The sequence below is a fragment of the Macaca nemestrina genome, chromosome 7 (genome assembly GCF_043159975.1).
Source record: "Macaca nemestrina isolate mMacNem1 chromosome 7, mMacNem.hap1, whole genome shotgun sequence".
In the NCBI taxonomy this organism is placed as follows: Eukaryota; Metazoa; Chordata; class Mammalia; order Primates; family Cercopithecidae; genus Macaca; species Macaca nemestrina.
The window spans coordinates 70,478,026-70,495,800 of record NC_092131.1 but is presented as its reverse complement, the minus strand read 5'-3'; the positions used below and the strand labels follow the sequence as shown (position 1 = coordinate 70,495,800).

Sequence of the window (17,775 nt, the reverse complement as noted above, 5' to 3'; positions counted from 1 at the left end):
ATCCTTCTCAGTGTGGTCCCCTGACTACATATAGGAAGAGGTCAAGGTCAGGTAATCCATATTACTTTCTGGGCCCATTCCTAATGTAATACTCTGATGAGTTAGGCCTAACATATGCAGACTGCTTTCCCTTTGTGAGGTGGGTTTGTGTAGCTTGGAACCAAGTCATGTGGTAATCTGCTCCATTTATTTCGACTTTAGTTATAGTCTAGAGCAAAGTTTTGGATTTTCTGTTCCAATAGGAGAAATAAACACAACTGCAAGAACCAGAGAGCAACCTGCAATGGTCTAGAGAATTCAAGTGGGTAGCCCTGCCTGAGTCTTTAGCCATTTTTGGCTGGAGAACTTTCTTCTGATGGCTGACCTGGCCTTGTGAGAGAGAAGAAAAGGCTGGCTCTTGACGCTTCTGACTACTTCACTGCTCAGGCCTTGAACCTCCTGGCAGAAGAGAAAGGAAAAGGCATAGACAGATTTTTAAGAGCATTGTCCCATTTTAAAGGGTAGGGTAAACATAATCAGCCTGGTTTGTGAGCTGCCTATTTGACACATCATGTAGATGAATACTTTCTCCTTCAGAGACAACTACATTATTTTTCCCTTGGTATCTCCAAGCTAGAACTAGTTTCTCTTAGTAAATTGCTCCTTTGAAAAAGAGAACATGCTATTTTCTCACGAGAATGAATGTTTAAAAGTCATTTTATGTATTTTGTGTTGTAGGAGTGGGTAGGGGAATAAAGGCACTTAGCTTTGATGGACTGGCCCATGAAGCACTGGTATACCACTCATCTTGAATGCACAATGGAAGTTCCTGTTGAATTTAGAAGTTCTATTTCCTGTTGGTTTAATTTTAGATAGAAAGAGCAACTTTCCTGTTAAGAACTCATGGGAATGTACTAAGAAGTGTTAAACAATGAACAGTTGTTAAACTTCAATAGCAAACAAAAGGCCTGGGAGAAGTGAGAAAGCAGGAACTAAGAAATAAAAGGGAAGTGTGAGTGGGAGAGTCAAGTCAGATTCTCATCAGGTACTAATGTACTTCTGGTCTGTGCTCTGTTCCAGTTACTACCTTTCAACCTTTTGCAGGAAGAAATGCAGATAGTGTTGATATGAACATATTGCCACCTGTGCAAACAATAACAGTCAAAATATTGGGGGAGGGGGTGCGATTATACAGCATTTTTTAAAGTAGGGAAACTTTCTTAAGGGCTTTAGAAATAATTTCTATTGTTCATATCCTATGGTCTAGAAAACTGGCAACAGATAATTTTCACTATTTAACATGAACCCTTCGTATGGATAGAATTGAATTGTCCAAGGTCTAGTCAGTGGTGGAGCTAGGTAAAGAAAGAAAGCCTATTGATTCCCAGATATGATGAGCTCTTCATGTAGCGGGGTCTTCAATTAAAAGCAATAAGACTATATTTGGAGGATAAACAGGAGATTTTCTTCATACTATCAAACATCATGATAAATGAATAATTACAATTGTAAAGATAATTATTTCATGAATTGATATGAGTCCAACTAAGAAATGTAGATAAGTGATAAAAATGCAAAGTAAAATAAAAATATGTTTTCCTTTAAGTTTTAAGTCCATATGGATTTATTTGGGTACCTGTCATGAAATACACCAAAAAATTGCACCAAATAGCTGTGTAGTAGTCTCAGCACAATTTATTGAAAAATTCTTTTATCATCAATTTAATGCTGCCTTTATAATATAACTAATATTTCATCCTTTTTCTCACTTTCTCAGTGTACTTATTGATTTTAGCAGGAGGTTTTCAATTCTAATTATTGTATCTGTAAATCTTTTATCTGGTTGCTCTTCATTGAGCAAGAAGTGCTGCCTCATTTCTGTTTTCCTTTCTTTTTTTTGGCTAATCCAGCCTGTTTATTATTTCAAATGAATCCAGAATTACCTTTCAAAGTTCAAAATATCATTTTCAGAGTTTTGCATTGGCATGAAACCAATACAGTATTTTGGTAAGGCCTGATATAATTAAAATATTTGGTCTTTCCATCAAGGAACATTAACTTCCTATTTAGTTGAATCTTTCTTCAATATCCTTCAGTAAAATTTAAAAATTTTAATCATGTAGTTTCAGTACATGTTTTTGTTAGGTTTATGCCCAGATACTTACTTTAAAAATACTACAAATGAAATTTTACCATTATAGTAAAAACATTGTTTTACATCTGTTGCCCAGGCTAAAGTCCATTATGTTTTTGATGAGACCATTTGGGTATAAAGAAATTATTGGGGGATACATATAAAATATATATTATATATAAGGTATTATATAAATATGTAAATTATATCTAATATATATTATACATAAATTATATATAATATATAATATAAATTATATATAATATAATATAGTATAAATTATATGTAATATATTATATAAAAATATATAATATATAATATATGTAAATTATATATAATATATATTATATGTAAATACATATAAATTATATATAATATATATAAAATTATATATAAATATATAATATATAATATATAAAAATTATATATAATATATAATATAATATATAAAAATATAAAAATATATAAATTATATATAAATATATAAATTATAATATATAAATATATTAATTATAATATATTAACTATATAATATATAAATATATAATAAAATTATTATATATAAATAATATATTATATATAAATTATATATAACTATATTCTGCAAGGGATTTGAATTTAAAATATATAATATATATTATATATAATATAAGGATATAAGGATGGAAGTTCTCTAGGATATCATCCAGGAGAACTTCCCCAACCTAGTAAGGCAGGCTAACATTCAAATTGAGGAAATACAGAGAATGCCACAAAGATACTCTTTGAGAAGAGCAACTCCAAGACACATAATTGTCAGATTCACCAAAGTTGAAACCAAGGAAAAAATGTTAAGGGCAGCCAGAGAGAAAGGTCAGGTTACACACAAAGGGAAACCCATGAGACTAACAGCAGATCTCTCGGCAGAAACTCTCCAAGCCAGAAGAGAGTGGGGGCCAATATTCAACATTCTTAAAGAAAAGAATTTTCAACCCAGAATTTTGTATCCAGCCAAACTAAGTTTTATAGTGAAGGAGAAATAAAATTATTTACAGACAAGCAAATGCTTAGAGATTTTGTCACCACCAGGCCTGCCCTACAAGAGATTTTGAAGGAAGCACTAAACATGGAAAGGAACAACAGGTACCAGCCATTGCAAAAACATGTCAAAATGTAAAGTTCATCGATGCTAGGAAGAAACTGCTACAACTAGCGAGCAAAATAACGAGCTAATATATATTACATATTACATATAATATATAATATATAAATTATACATAATATATAATATATAATAACATATAATATATAATATATAAAATATATTTTATATAAATATATATAAAATAATATATAATATATAATATATAATAACATATAATATATAATATATAATATATATATTATGTATAATTTATATATTATATATTATTATATATTATATATAAATTATATATTACATATTATAATATATATTTATATATAAATTAATAATAATATACATTAAATATATATTATACATATTTTACATTCAAATGCCTTGCAGAATCCTGTTAGAGTTCTAGTGTCGGTGTTTTCAGTAGATAATCATATCTGGAAATAATGATGACATTCCAGAGGTGTTTCTGCCTTACTGTTTTATTTATTTTCAAAGAAACTTGACCTTGAGTGTTCTCTAAAGACTTATTATTCTTCTAGTTCATTGTATTTTGTTTTACTTTCATTGTTTTACCCTGATTTCTTGAAATGCTCCTCTTGGTGTGTTCTGTGGAACACTGTCCTCTTCATTTTTCTAACTCTCTGATTGCTCTTGCCCCTGCCACCTCACACAGATAAGTATGCCACAGAACCTGCCATTGGTCCCCTATTTATATTTACTGCTAGCCTGGCTTTGGGTAATGATCTTTTAAGATCTCAAAATGTACTTATGATCATAGCTAGCTGGCCCTGCTGAATAACAGAATTTTTAAAAATTGTAGTTAAAATACACATAACAAAATTTGTCCTCTTAAACATTTTCAAGTGTACAGTTCAGTGAATAACAGAAGTTTTATTATGACTAAGACGTCATTAGGCTGACTCAAAGTCCCTATTTTTTGAAGGAGTTTTCATTGCTCCCATTTATTCCTAATCATTGGCCAGGTCCTGTCAGTTTTACCTAGCTTTGTCTCTATTTTTACTCTGCTTCATTATCAAGGCCAGACTCAGGCTCCAGCTACCAGATTCTTACTTGTCCTTCCAGGCTTTATTCCGTTTTCTACTCAATATATCGTTACTTTTCTGCTAAAAATTTAGAGTAGTTTCCAGTAGCTCACAGAAAAAGTACAGAGAGTGGCACTGAAGGCCTCATAATCTAGCTGCAGCCCATCCTGAGGTTTCTCGCATTCCCTTCCTACATGTTGCTGTGGCTTAGATGACACTTTGAGGGAGTGAGCTGGGTAAGGAAGGGGACACCTGGGACCAGTTGGAGAGGGAAGGGGAAACAGCTGTCTAGCCACAGGAGCTGGGATTTGGCCCTTGCACTGACAGACCCTTCATTTTTCTTTTTTTCTGAGAAACTGCAAATCTGAATTGGTATATGAAAATCTTCCAATTTAAAATAGTTGGCTATGAATTAAGATTGTGGAAGTAAGCCAGACATGGTTGCTCACGCCTGTAATTTCAACACTTTGGAAGGCTGAGGTGGGAGGATGGCGTGAGCCCAGGAGTTAGAGACCAGCCTGGGAAACACAAAGAGACGGAATCTCTACAAACAAAGTATTAGCTGGATGTGGTGTACCACATTTGATCACAGCTACTCAGGAGGCTGAGGTGGGAGGATCGCTTGAGCCCAGGAGGCAGAGACTGCACTAAGCCATGATCATGCCATTGCTCTCCAGCCACTTGGGCAACAGAACGAGATCTTGTCTCAAAAAAAGAAAAAATTGTTGAAATACTCTGAACAATACGGGCTGAATGATCCAGGCCTCAGGCCACAGTTTGTGGCCTTCATTCTGTTGTAGCAGGGGTCCTGGGGATTTTCTAAGCTATGCTTACTTAGTACGATACTACTTGCCTGGAAGTGAAACATTACATTAGAGTTTAAAGAAATGTTAAAAGAAATCCAATAGAGGTTTGGGAAACTTCCACCGAAAAAAATGACTGCTTTAGAGGTTTTTCATGGTTCTTGTGAAATGGCCAATAGGTGGACATAAAATTACATGATAATATTACCCACTTGTGCCTCAGGGAGCACAGTGAGGTTCTATTATGAGAATATTTGCTGAGCTAGAATTTTATTCCAGTTTTGTTTTGTATTTATGTATATACGCACACCACACATATGATTGTTTTGGGGCTTACTTTACAGGTCAAATTTATCAAGATGTCCACGATCCCGAGGCACTTTGGCCTGAAATACAAAGAGGAATCCTATATGTTTAAAGAGCTTGAGAAGGTTCGGCAGGAAACTAAAAAGGATTTTCTCCGATTCAAGCAGAAGTTGGCCTCCAAGCCGGCTGTAGATGAAAGGCCAGTCCACAGCCTCTATGCCCCCGGCGCGGCCCGCCCCGAGCGCGTTTCCTGCGCCGCAGCCCGGACGTCGAGAGGGTCCCCTTCGGCTAAAGGCCCTGCAATGTCCGCGGCCGCCCTCCTGCAGGAGGTGCTCGGAGGCGCGCCGCGGCCCTCGGGCCTGGGTGAGGCGGCGGCTCCAGGCAAGACCTTGTCGTTTCGCCCCCGGGACTTTTACTTGCGGAGCTCCGCGTTCCTACGGCATCAGACCCTGAAAAAGCCGCCAGTCATCGCCTCGGGGTTCGGCACGGCCAGACCCGTGGTCCTGCTGCCACCGCCCGAGCCGCCCGTGAAGCGCAGAGCGTGCAGGGTATTGGGGAGCTCGCGGCACGCGGCCCACAGGCCGGTCCTTGACCTGGGCAGAGGGCGCGAGGAGGGCCAGGAGGTAGCTCCTCTCTCAGGGCCCTGCATGGCCAAAGAGAGGAAGGTCAGCTCCATCTCCACAGAGGACGGTTACACGGATGTCAGCAGCGGGCGGAGGAAAGTGAGGATCCGCACCCACTTCATGAGCGAGAGCCGGGCCCGCGAGGCGCGGGAAGCGGCGGGGTTAGGAGCCCAGGGAGAACAGGAGAGCTTGCCGCCCAGCGACGCGCGGGAGGCCGCCTGGCAGGCGCTGCTGCCCGCCCGCGTGATCCCCACGTCCATCGAAGAGATCATCGCCTCGCTGCAGTCCGAGGCCCAGCTGGCCTCCGACCAGACCATCAAAGAGCTCATACGGAGCATCCTTGGCCAGAACTACGATATTAGAATGGAAGTAGGTGAACCAAAACCAGAGTAATGTTTCTCCCAAATGCAATTTGAGGTACATTGCATATGTAAGCGTAGTTTATTATGGATGCTATTTCGGTGCACAGGGTGTCATGTATTATAACACAAAAACACTGCGGCGTTATTCAACTTCTTTGCATTTTGTTTGAATTTTACATTTGAATTTTTGAATTTTCTGTCTAGGGAGTGTATCCTCTTTTCAAAGCGAAGGAAACTGAGCGATGATCCCAAAAACTGATTCAGAGAACATTAGCTGAAGACTTCAGTAATACGTCACTAGTAGCCTTACCCTTCAAAGGTTTTGTGATTATTTAGTATTAAAGGAACAGGCATTTTATGTGAAAAACTCTTTTTTTCTGTTACAGTTTAATATTAGCAGTAGTAAATTAAAGTAAAAGTGCATTTATATTCTAAGAAGATCAGCATATTACAATTTATAAGAATTCTGTATTTTCAGTGAAAATCATTCTCTTGAAACATTTTAAAAAATATTTTCTAGGTCTTCCCAATCATAGAGATTTGTAAGTGCGTCTTGTGTGCCAAACTCTACGGGACACACTATACATGCATTTTTGTCCCCATGACAACCCTATCAGGTCAACAGATACTAATAAAAGTCCTGTCTGACATGGGGGCCTTCTAGCTTTAGTGAAGTTAAAAAAGATTGGCACAGTGTTCTGGAGCTAATGCATGGCAGAGCTGGGATTCCACCCCAGGCAGTCTCATCCGAGACACTGAGCTGGAACCATGCCCGGGACAGCCCACTGATTCATTATGACTTGTCCTGGGTAGGAAGCTAAGCTAGATAGGGTCATATTTAAGTTTAAGGTATGTTGTCCATTATACAGACTTTGCTGTGGCAGGGACATTGACAGCAAAAGTAGTAACAAGGGAACTTGACCCCCAAACCCAAAGAAAGAAAGAAAGAAAAATATGAGACACAGTCTTTTTTGAGAATGACGGAAGCAAGAAGATTCTATTACTGTTCTTGGCTGCAGCTACAAATATCTTATTAGTACACAGAATACTGCTACTGCATTATGTCTTTAAAATTGTTTCAGCCCCAGAATACACTCTTGGCTGTGATTTAAGGAATGTGACCATAAAGGGAAGCAAAAACAGGTATGAGCAAGAGTCTCTGGTGTTGCCTTTGGCCTAATATTTGTGGGCAGAGTATGACAAATGTTCTGAGTTGAGACTCACACCTCCCCATTGTTACTGAACAAGATCAGGGTGACTGCTCAGGCCATTTAAAAATGGGTATTTCTAGTTAGATTTTCTGTGAATCTAATAAGAAATCAGGGATGCCCAATGAAGAGCCTTAGCAAAGAGAGGAGAGGCCTCGGCGCCCCTTCTTCTGACATAGGCCCCATGCTCTATGACGTAGTTAAGGTACTTGACATGAAGAGGGGATGGTATTAGAAACTGGCCCAGAGGTCCCGTACGGTTGAGGAAAGTTATACCTCAGAGCAGTGTCCCATAAGAAAGATTGTATTTTGGCGGGCTCAAATGGACTTAGGGATATATGAAGAGAGACTATTAAATGAATAATGAACATTGCAGTGTATTCGGCTCTTCTACTACCAGAAGTGTTAATTCCTCTTGTGTATTCTTTTTTTTTTTTTTTTTTTTTGACAGAGTTGTGCTCTGTCGCCCAGGCTGGAGTGAAGTGACACAGTCTCCGCTCGCTGCAACCTCCACCTCCCGGGTTCACACCATTCTCCTGCCTCAGCCTCCCGAGAAGCTGGGACGGCAGGCACCTGCCACTACGGCTGGCTAATTTTTTTGTATTTTTAGTAGAGACAGGGTTTCACTGTGTTAGCCAGGATGGTCTCGATCTCCTGACCTTGTGATCTGCCCACCTCGGCCTCCCAAAGTGCTGGGATTACAGGCGTGAGCCACTGTGCCTGGCCCCCCTTGTGTATTCTTTTTATGGCATTTATCCTACGTATTGTTTTATGTAGGAGAGTGGCATGGATCATGGAGCATTAGAATAAAGTGTATCTTGGACAGTATCAGGTATCTCAGTCCCATCCCTGCCTCTCATTATCTTGATTTTTTGAGTGCAGCCTGGATTTTGTTCTTGGCTTTTAAAATTTTGACACCCCCACCCCACAACAATTCCAGAAGATAGAACTTGCATTTCTTAAAGTAAAAGTGGCTTCGGAAGTTTTATTAGGGTGAAAAATGTACAATGGGGAATTTGTTGCAATGGCAATGGGTGGTAGGTGAGAGACAGTAATAAGAATGCAAGTATGGGCCCGGCGTGGTGGCTCACGCCTGTAATCCCAGAGCTTTGGGAGGCTGAGGCGGGTGGATCACCTGAGGTCAGGAGTTCAAGACCAGCCTGCCCAACATGGTGAAACCTCATCTCTACTAAAAGTGAAAAAATTAGCTGGGCGCGGTGGCAGGTGCCTGTAATCCCAGCTACTTGGGGGGCTGAGGCAGGAGAATCGCATGAACCTGGGAGGTGGAGGTTGCAGTAAGCCAAGATCGTGCCATTGCACTCCAGCCTGGGAGACAACAGTGAGACTTTGTAAAAAAAAAAAAAATGTAAGTATGCAAGTGTAAAAGTGGTATCCAAATTATGATTTGAAAAAATTCTTTTTTTTTTTTTTTTTTTTGCAAGCTCCGCCTCCCGGGTTCACGCCATTCTCCTGCCTCAGCCTCCCGAGTAGCTGGGACTACAGGCGCCCGCCACCGCGCCCGGCTAGTTTTTTGTATTTTTTAGTAGAGACGGGGTTTCATCGTGTTAGCCAGGATGGTCTCGATCTCCTGACCTCGTGATCCACCCGTCTCGGCCTCCCAAAGTGCTGGGATTACAGGCTTGAGCCACTGCGCCCGGCCGAAAAAATTCTTAAGATTAGAATAAGAATGTTTGTTTTAAACGTTTGGGGCTTATGTTAATGATGTTCTTTCCAGGAAAAACAAGGAACATGGTTCTTCCCTTTAGAAATCATAACTTGCAGCCACATAGCAATCCCTAGAGGGAAGCTGAGAGGTAAGATGATCTTGGCAGGCTGGACTGTCTTTGTTGAGAACTTGTTAAAGGACATTCCACATGCAGCACTTAGAGGTCCATAGTTACGTGGGCCTGGAGTTGCAAAGAATACGGAGGGTTAAACTTAGCTGTCAGATGTCAGACATCTAAACCAGGATTTCTGAACATTGGCACTCTTGACATTTTGGGTCACTTAATTTTTCATTGAGGCTGGCTGTCCTGTGAATTGTAGGATATTTCAAGGGATCCATGGCTTCTGCACACTAGATACTAGCAGCATCTCCCAAGTCATAACAATAAAAAATGTCTCCAGATGTTGCCAGATGAGCCCTTGAGGCGGGAGCAAAATTGTGCCATCCTCTTTTATCCAATCGAGAAACACTGACCTAAAAAGTATGCATATACCTTGGCAGGAGCAGTAGAAATGTTATGAATGTTTGTTTGTTTTGCTAAGACATTCAATAGCATCAGTCACAAAGATATATTCTAATTACACGAGGCTGGGATTCACAGACCACTTTCTAGATGTTAACTGGAGGATGAAGTATCCAGGTGGTCCTTGCTTCTGTCATGCATAGTTGTTTCTGATCATACAGCTCAAAAGGAAAATGGCTTAACGTGACCTAGATAAGAGAGAATTCATAGTCCAAGTCTCCTATAAGCAAATAATATACAGTCTACAAAAAAGTTATGTCATAAAACTTATGCTTATGTTTGCCTCAGGGAAGATGAAATAGATATCCTTTTTCTCTATTCTTCCTGCTTAGTAAAACTAACTATAAACCCTGAACATTGTATATAAAACAAATACCAGAAGACTCCAAAACATGAATAGCAGAAGACAGCACATCTAGGGACTTTGGGGCGCAAGGAATGACCTGGTGGTGAATTCTCTGACTTTTCTTTTTTCCTAATTTCTCCCAGACTTGTAGCTAAAGAAGCTAGTAACATACATAGGAATGCCAATGGTTACAGCTGGAAAAAGCTGCAACAAAAGCCTGCTCTTTAGCCAAAAGATCAGGAAAGGGGCAGCCTAGCAAGACAAAAAGTTTTTAGACAATAACTATGTTACTCTGGCTAAATACTGCAGAAAAACCTGTGGCCCCACTCCCTCCCCACCCATCAAGCCTGGATGGGGAGCCTGTATTTCTGATATAATTTGGATATTTGTCCACACTCAAATCTTATGTCGAATTATAATCCTCCGTGCTGCAGATGGGGCCTGGCGGGAGGTGTTTGGGCCATGGTGGGATCCCCCATGGCTTGGTGCTCTCTTTGCAATAGTGAGAGAGTTCTTGCAAGATCTGGCCATTTAAAAATGTGTGGCCCCTCCCCGCCACTCTCTCTTGCTCCTGCTTTCATCCTGTGAAGTGCCTGCTCCCGCTTTGCCTTCCACCATGATTTTTAGCTTCCTGAGGCCTTCCCAGAAGGTGACGCCAGAGCTGTGCATCCCGTAGAACCTGTAGAACCATGAGCCAATTAAACCTCTTTTCTTTATAAATTACCAAGTCTCTGTTTTTTTAAATTGTATTAAATCTTTAATTTTTATTATTATACTTTAAGTTCAGGGATACATGTGCAGGGTTGTTACATAAGTATATAAGTGTCATGGTGGTTTGCTGTACCCATCAACCCGTCATCTGCATTAGGTATTTCTCCTAATGCTATCCCTCCCCCAGCTCCCCACCCCACGACAGGCCTCGGTGTGTGATGTCCCTCTCCCTTGTCCATGTGTTCTCATTGTTCAACTCCCACTTATGAGAACATGTGGTGTTTGGTTTTCTGTTCCTGTGTTAGTTTGCTGAGAATGATGGTTTCCAGTTTCATCCACGTTTCTGCAAAGGACAGGAACTCATCCTTTTTTTATGTCTGCATAGTATTCCATGGTGTATATGTGTCACATTTTCTTTATCCAGTCTATCACTGATGGGCATTTGGGTTGGTTCCAAGTATTTGCTATTGTGAATAGTGCTGCAATAAACATACATGTGCATATGTCTGTATAGTAGAAAGATTTATAATCTTTTGGGTATATACCCAGTAATGGGATCACTGGGTCAAATGGTATTTCTAGTTCTAGATCCTTGAGGAATTGCCACACTGTCTTCCACAATGGTTGAACTAATTTACACTCCCACCAACAGTGTGAAAGCATTCCTATTTCTCCACATCCTCTCCAGCATCTGTTGATTCCTGACTTTTTGTTTTGCTTTGTTTTGTTTTGAGATGGAGTTTCGCTCTTGTTGCCCAGGCTGGAGTGCAATGGTGTGATCTCAGCTCATTGCAACCTCCACCTCCCAGGTTTAAGCAATTCTCTTGCCTCAGCCCCCCGAGTAGCTGGAATTGCAGGCGTGTGCCACCATGCCCGGCTAACTTTGTATTTTTAGTAGAGATGGGATTTTACCATGTTGATCAGGCTAGTCTTGAACTCTTGAACTCAGGTGATCCGCCCACCTTGGCCTTCCAAAGTGCTGGGATGAAAGGCATGAACCACTGTGCCTGGCCTGTTTCCTGACATTTTAATGATTGTCCTTCTAACTGACTTGAGATGGAATCTCATCATGGTTTTGATTTGCATTTCTCTAATGACCAGTGATGATGAGCTTTTTTTCATATGTTTATTGGCCGCATAAATGTCTTCTTTTGAGAACTGTCTGTTCATATCCTTCACCCGCTTTTTGATGAGATTGTTTTTTTTGTGTAAATTTATTTAAGTTCCTTGTAGATTCTGGATATTAGCCCTTTGTAAGATGGATAGATTGCAAAAATTTTCTCCGATTCTTTAGGTTGCCTGTTCATTCTGATGATAGTTTGTTTTGCTGTGCAGAAGCTTTTTAGTGTAATTCGATTCCAACTGTCAATTTTGACTTTTGTTGCCATTGCTTTTGGTGTCTCAATCATGAAGTCTTTGCCAATGCCTATGCCCTGAATGGTATTGCCTAGGTTTTCTACTAGGGTTTTTATAGTTTTTGGTTTTATGTTTAAGCCTTTAATCCATCTTGAGTTAATTTTTGTGTGAGGTGTAAGGAAAGAGTCCAGTTTCAGTTTTCTGCATATGGCTAGCCAGTTTTCCCAGCCCCATTTATTAAATAGGAAATCCTTTTTCCATTGCTTTTGTCAGGTTTGTCAAAGGTCAGATGGTTGTAGATGTGTGGTGTTATTTCTGAGGCCTCTGCTCTGTTCCATTGGTTTTTATACCTGTTTTGGTACTAGTACTATGCTGTTTTGGTTACTGTAGCCTTGTAGTATAGTTTGAAGTCAGGTAGCATGATGCCTCCAGCTTTATTCTTTTTGCTTAGGATTGTCTTGGCTATATGGGCTCTTTTTTGGTTCCATATGAAATTTAAAGTAGTTTTTTCTAATTTTTTGAAGAAAGTCAATGGTAGCTTGATGGGGATAGCATTGAATCTATAAATTACTTTGGGCAGTATGGCCATTTTCACGATATTGATTCTTCCTATCCATGAGCATGGAATATTTTTCCATTTGTTTATGTTCTCTCTTATTTACTTGAGCAGTGGTTTGTAGTTCTCCTTGAAGTGGTCCTTTACATCCCTTGTAAGTTGTATTCTTAGGTATTTTTTTCTCTTTGTAGCATTTGTGAATGGGAGTTCATTCATGATTTGGCTCTCTGTTTGTTATTATTGGTGTATAGGAATGCTTGTGATTTTTGCACATTGATTTTGTATCCTGATAGTTTGCTGAAATTGCTTGTCAACTTAAGGAGATTTTGGGCTGAGATGATGGGGTTTTCTAAATATACAGTCATGTCATTTGCAAACAGAGACAATTCGACTTCCTCACTTCCTATTTGAATACCTTTTATTTCTTTCTCTTGCCTGATTGCCCTGGTCAGAACTTCCAATACTATGTTGAGTAGGAGCGGTGAGAGAAGGCATCCTTGTCTTTTGCTAGTTTTCAAAGGGAGTGCTTCCAGCTTTTGCCCATTCAGTATGATATTGGCTGTGGACTTGTCATAAATAGCTCTTATTATTTTGAGATACGTTTCATCAATACCTAGTTTATAGAGAGCTTTTAGCATGAAGGACTGTTGAATTTTATTGAAGGCCTTTTCTGCATGTATTGAGATAATTATGTGGTTTTTTTGTTGGTTCTGTTTATGTGATGGATTACATTTATTGATTTGAGTATGTTGAACCAGCCTTGCATCCCAGGGATGAAGCCAACTCAATCATGGTAGATAAGCTTTTTGATGTGCTGCTGGACTCAGTTTGTTAATCTTTTCAAAAAACTCGTACCTGGATTCATTGATTTTTTTGAAGGGTTTTTCGTATCTCTACCTCCTTCAGTTCTGATCTCAGCTTAGTTATTTCTTGTCTTCTGCTAGCTTTTAAGTTTGCTTGCCCTTGCTTCTCTAGTTCTTTTAACTGTGATGTTCTTTAGATGTCTATTAGGTTCGCTTGGTCCAGAGCTGAGTTCAAGTCCTGAATATCCTTGGTGATTTTTTAATCTTGTTGATGTGTCTAATATTTACAGTGGCATGTTAAAGTCTCCCACTATTATTGTGTGGTCGTCTAAGTGTTTTTGTAGGTCTCTAAGAACTTGCTTTATGAATCTGGGTGCTCTTGTATTGGGTGCTTATGTATTTAGAATAGTTAGCTCTTCTTGTTGCATTGATTCCTTTACCATTATGTAATGGCCTTCTTTGTCTTTTTTGATCTTTGTTGGTTTAAAGTCTGTTTTATCAGAGATTAGGATTGCAACCCCTGGTTCTTTTTTTTTTTCTTTCCATTTGCTTGGTATATATTCCTCCATCCCTTTATTTTGAGCCTATATGTGTCTTTGCACATGAAATGGGTTTTCTGAATACAGCATATTGATGGGTCTTGACTCTTTATCCATTTTGCCATTCTGTGTGTTTTAATTGGGGCATTTAGCCCATTTACATTTAAGGTTAATATTGTTATGTGTGAATTTGATCCTGTCATTGTGATCTAGATGGTTATTTTGCCGGTTAATTGATGTGGTTTCTTCATAGTGCTGATGGTCTTTACAATTTGGTATGTTTTTACAGTGACTGGTACTGGCTTTTCCTTTCCATATTTAGTGCTTCCTTTAGGAGCTCTTGTAAGGCAGGCCTGGTGGTGATAAAATCTCTCAGCATTTACTTGTCTGTAGAGGATTTTATTTCTCCTTCACTTATAAAGCTTGGTTTGGCTGGATATGAAATTCTGGGTTGAAAATTTTTTCTTTAAGAATGTTGAATATTGGCCCCCCCTCTCTTCTGGCTTGTAGGGTTTCTGCTGAGAGATCCACTATTAGTCTGATGGGCTTCCCTTTGTGGGTAACCCAACCTTTCTCTGGCTGCCCTTAACATTTTTCCCTTCGTTTCAACCTTGATGAACCGGATGATTATGTGTGTTGGGGTTGCTCTTCTCAAGGCATATCTTTGTGATGTTCTCTAGATTTTCTGAATTTGAATTTTGGCCTGTCTTGCTAGGTTGGGGAATTTCTCCTGGATAATACCGTGAAGAGTGTTTTCCAACTTGGTTCCATTCTCTCCGTCACTTTCAGGTACACCAATCAAACATAGATTTGGTCTTTTCACATAGTCCCATATTTCTTGGAGGCTTTGTTCTTTCCTTTTCATTCTTTTTTTCTCTAATCTTGTCTTGTTGCTTTATTTCATTAAGATGATCTTCGATCTCTGATATCCTTTCTTCCACTTGATCAATTCAGGTATTGATACTTGCGTATGCTTCATGAAGTTCTCTTGCTGTGTTTTTCAGCTTCATCAGGTCATTTATGCTCTTCTCTAAACTGGTTGTTCTAGTTAGGAATTCCTCTAACCTTTTTTCAATATCCTTAGCTTCCTTACTTTGGGTTAGAACATGTTCGTTCCCACTTTCTGAAGCCTACTTCTGTCAGTTGGTCAAGCTCATTATTCTCCATCCAGTTCTGTTCCCTTGATGGCAAGGAATTATGATCCTTTGGAGGAGAAGAGGCATTCTGGTTTTTGAAATTTCAGCCTTTTTGTGCTGGATTTTCCTCATCTTCTTGGATTTTTCTGCCTTTGATCTTTGACGTTGGTGCCCTTTGCATGGGGTTTTTGTGTGGACATCCTTTTGGTTGATGTTGATGCTATTCTTTTCTGTTTGTTAGTTTCCCTTCAAACAGTCAAGGCTCTCTGCTGCAGGTCTGCTGGAGTTTGCTGGAGATCCACTCCAGATCCAGTTTGCCTGGGTATCACCAGTGGAGGCTGCAGAACAGAAAGATTGCTGCCTTTTCTTCCTCTGGCAGCTTTGTCCCAGAGGTGCATCTGCCAGATGCCAGCTGGAGCTCTCCTGTATGACGTGTCTGTTTACCCCTGCTTGGAGGTGTCACGCAGTCAGGAGGCACAGGGGTCAGGGACCCACTTGAGGAGGCTGTCTGTCTCTTGGCAGAGCTGGTGTGCTGTGGTGGGAGATCTGCTGCTCTCCTCTCTTCAGAGTCAGCAGGAAGGAAGGTTTCAGTCTGTCAAGCTGCGGCCACAGCCGCCCCTTCCACCAGGTGCTCTGTCCCAGAGAGATGGGAGTTTTATCTATAAGCCCCTGACTGGTGCTGCTGCCTTTTTTTCAGAGATGCCCTGCCCAGAGAGGAGGAATCTAGAGAGGCAGTCTGGCTATAGTGGAGCTGCTGTGGGCTCCTCCCAGTTCGAACTTCCAAGCGACTTTGTTTACACTTTGAGGGGAAAGCTGCCTACTCAAGACTCAGTGCCTTAGTAAGGGCAGACAACCCCCCCTCCTCACCCCCACCAACCTTGAGTGTCCCAGGTTGACTTCAGACTGCTGTGCTGGCAGCGAGATCTTAGCTTGCTGGGCTCCGTCGGGGTGAGATCCAGTGAGCAAGATCACTTGGCTCCCTGGCTTCAGCCCCCTTTCTAGGGGGGTGAACGGTTCTGTCTCGCTGGTGTTCTAGGTGCCACTGGCGTATGAAATAAAAACTCCTGAAGCTAGCTTGATGTCTGCCCAAATGTCCACCCGGTTTTGTGCATGAAACCCAAGGCCCTGGTGGTGTAGGCACCCGAGAGAATCTCTTGGTCTGCAGGTTGCGAAGACCATGGGAAAAAGGTAGTATCTGGTCTATAGTGCAACATTCTTCATGGCATAGTCCCTCATGGCTTCCCTTGACTAGGGGAGGGAATTTTCCAACCTCTTGCACTTCCCAGGTGAGGTGATGCCCCATCCTGCTTTGGCTGACCCTTTGTGGACTGCACCCACTGTCTAACCAGTCCCAATGAGATGAGCTGTGTACCTCAGTTGGCAATGCAGAAATCACCTGCCTATTGCGTTGATCTTGCTGGGAGCTGCAGACCGCAGCTATTCCTGTTCAGCCATCTTGCCAGCAGGTATTTCTTTATAGCAACACAAGAACAGCCTAATACAATTTCCAATATCAATGGGCTGTGGGATGGAGACAATGGAGTGTCCCCTACCCCTACCCCTTCCCAGTGGGATGGAGACAATGGAGTGTCTAGACTTTCAATACTGTCCAGAAGTAAAGAGGCCACCCTCTCCCTCTTCCCTCTGGTGTCAATGGAGGCCATGTGGAGAACCGTAATGAGACACTCCTATTCTTTCCAACTAGGATGGGATCAGCAGAAGCCTAGTGGGGAGCCAGAACTCCTAGTCCCACCATCAAGTAACAAGGAGGCCCCCATCCCAGGTGCCAGTAGAGGCTAAGCGGGAACCTAGACTTCTACCTCCACTTGGCAGTAACAGGGGAAGTGCCTCCCTGCACTGCTTCTGTTAGAGCAGTGTCAGAGAAAGCCAGTTGAAACAGAAAGTCTAAGTAATATCCAGACTCTCATAATATCCAAAATGTCCAGGTTTTAATAGAAAGTCACTCATTATGCCAATATCCAGAAACATCTCAATTTAAAAGAAAAAAAAGACAGTTAATGGATGCCAAAGTCAAGATGACAGAGATGGTGGAATTATCTAACAAAGATTTTAAACAGTTCCTCCACCAAAACACCTCAGTGAGCAATTATGAATGTACTTGAAACAAATGGAAAAGTAGAAATTCTTAGCAGAAAAGTAGAAAGTCTCAGTAAAGAAACAAAATATTCAAAGAAGAACCAAAGGAAATTTTAGTACTGGAAAGTACAATAACTGAAATAAAAACTCAACAAATGGGTTCGTTAACTGAATGGAGAAGACAGAGGAAAGAATCAGTGAACTTGGAGAACAATACAATATACTTGAGCTGCAAACAGAGACAGTAGACTGAGGGGAAAAAAATGACAGAGCCTTACGGACCTCTGGGACTAAAACAAAAGATATAATTTGGCGTCATCTTAGTCCTGGAAGAAGGGGAAAAAGAGGGCAGGACTGAAAAAGTACAAAAAGAAATAATGGCTAGA

The 17,775-nt window shown here is 40.5% G+C and overlaps 1 protein-coding gene across 13 annotated transcripts in view; it reads left to right on the top strand.

Annotated features, from left to right (window-relative positions):
* Positions 1-17,775, top strand: part of LOC105478007 (tetratricopeptide repeat domain 6) — a 253,314-nt gene that overhangs the window by 23,388 nt on the left and 212,151 nt on the right. For 10 of the 13 annotated variants that reach the window (XR_003017162.2, XR_003017159.2, XM_011734967.3 and 7 more), the window contains one exon: positions 5,442-6,395. The exons of 1 other annotated variant lie outside the window; for it this stretch is intronic. Coding sequence is in view for 10 of the 12 variants with exons in the window: in XM_011734967.3 (XP_011733269.2) it covers positions 5,442-6,395 (954 nt within the window). In the remaining 2 variants the exon portion in view is untranslated. Of the gene's footprint in view, positions 1-332; positions 501-5,441; positions 6,444-17,775 lie in introns of those variants that run through there. 2 more of the 13 variants (XM_011734968.2, XM_011734972.2) reach the window with 2 other exon arrangements.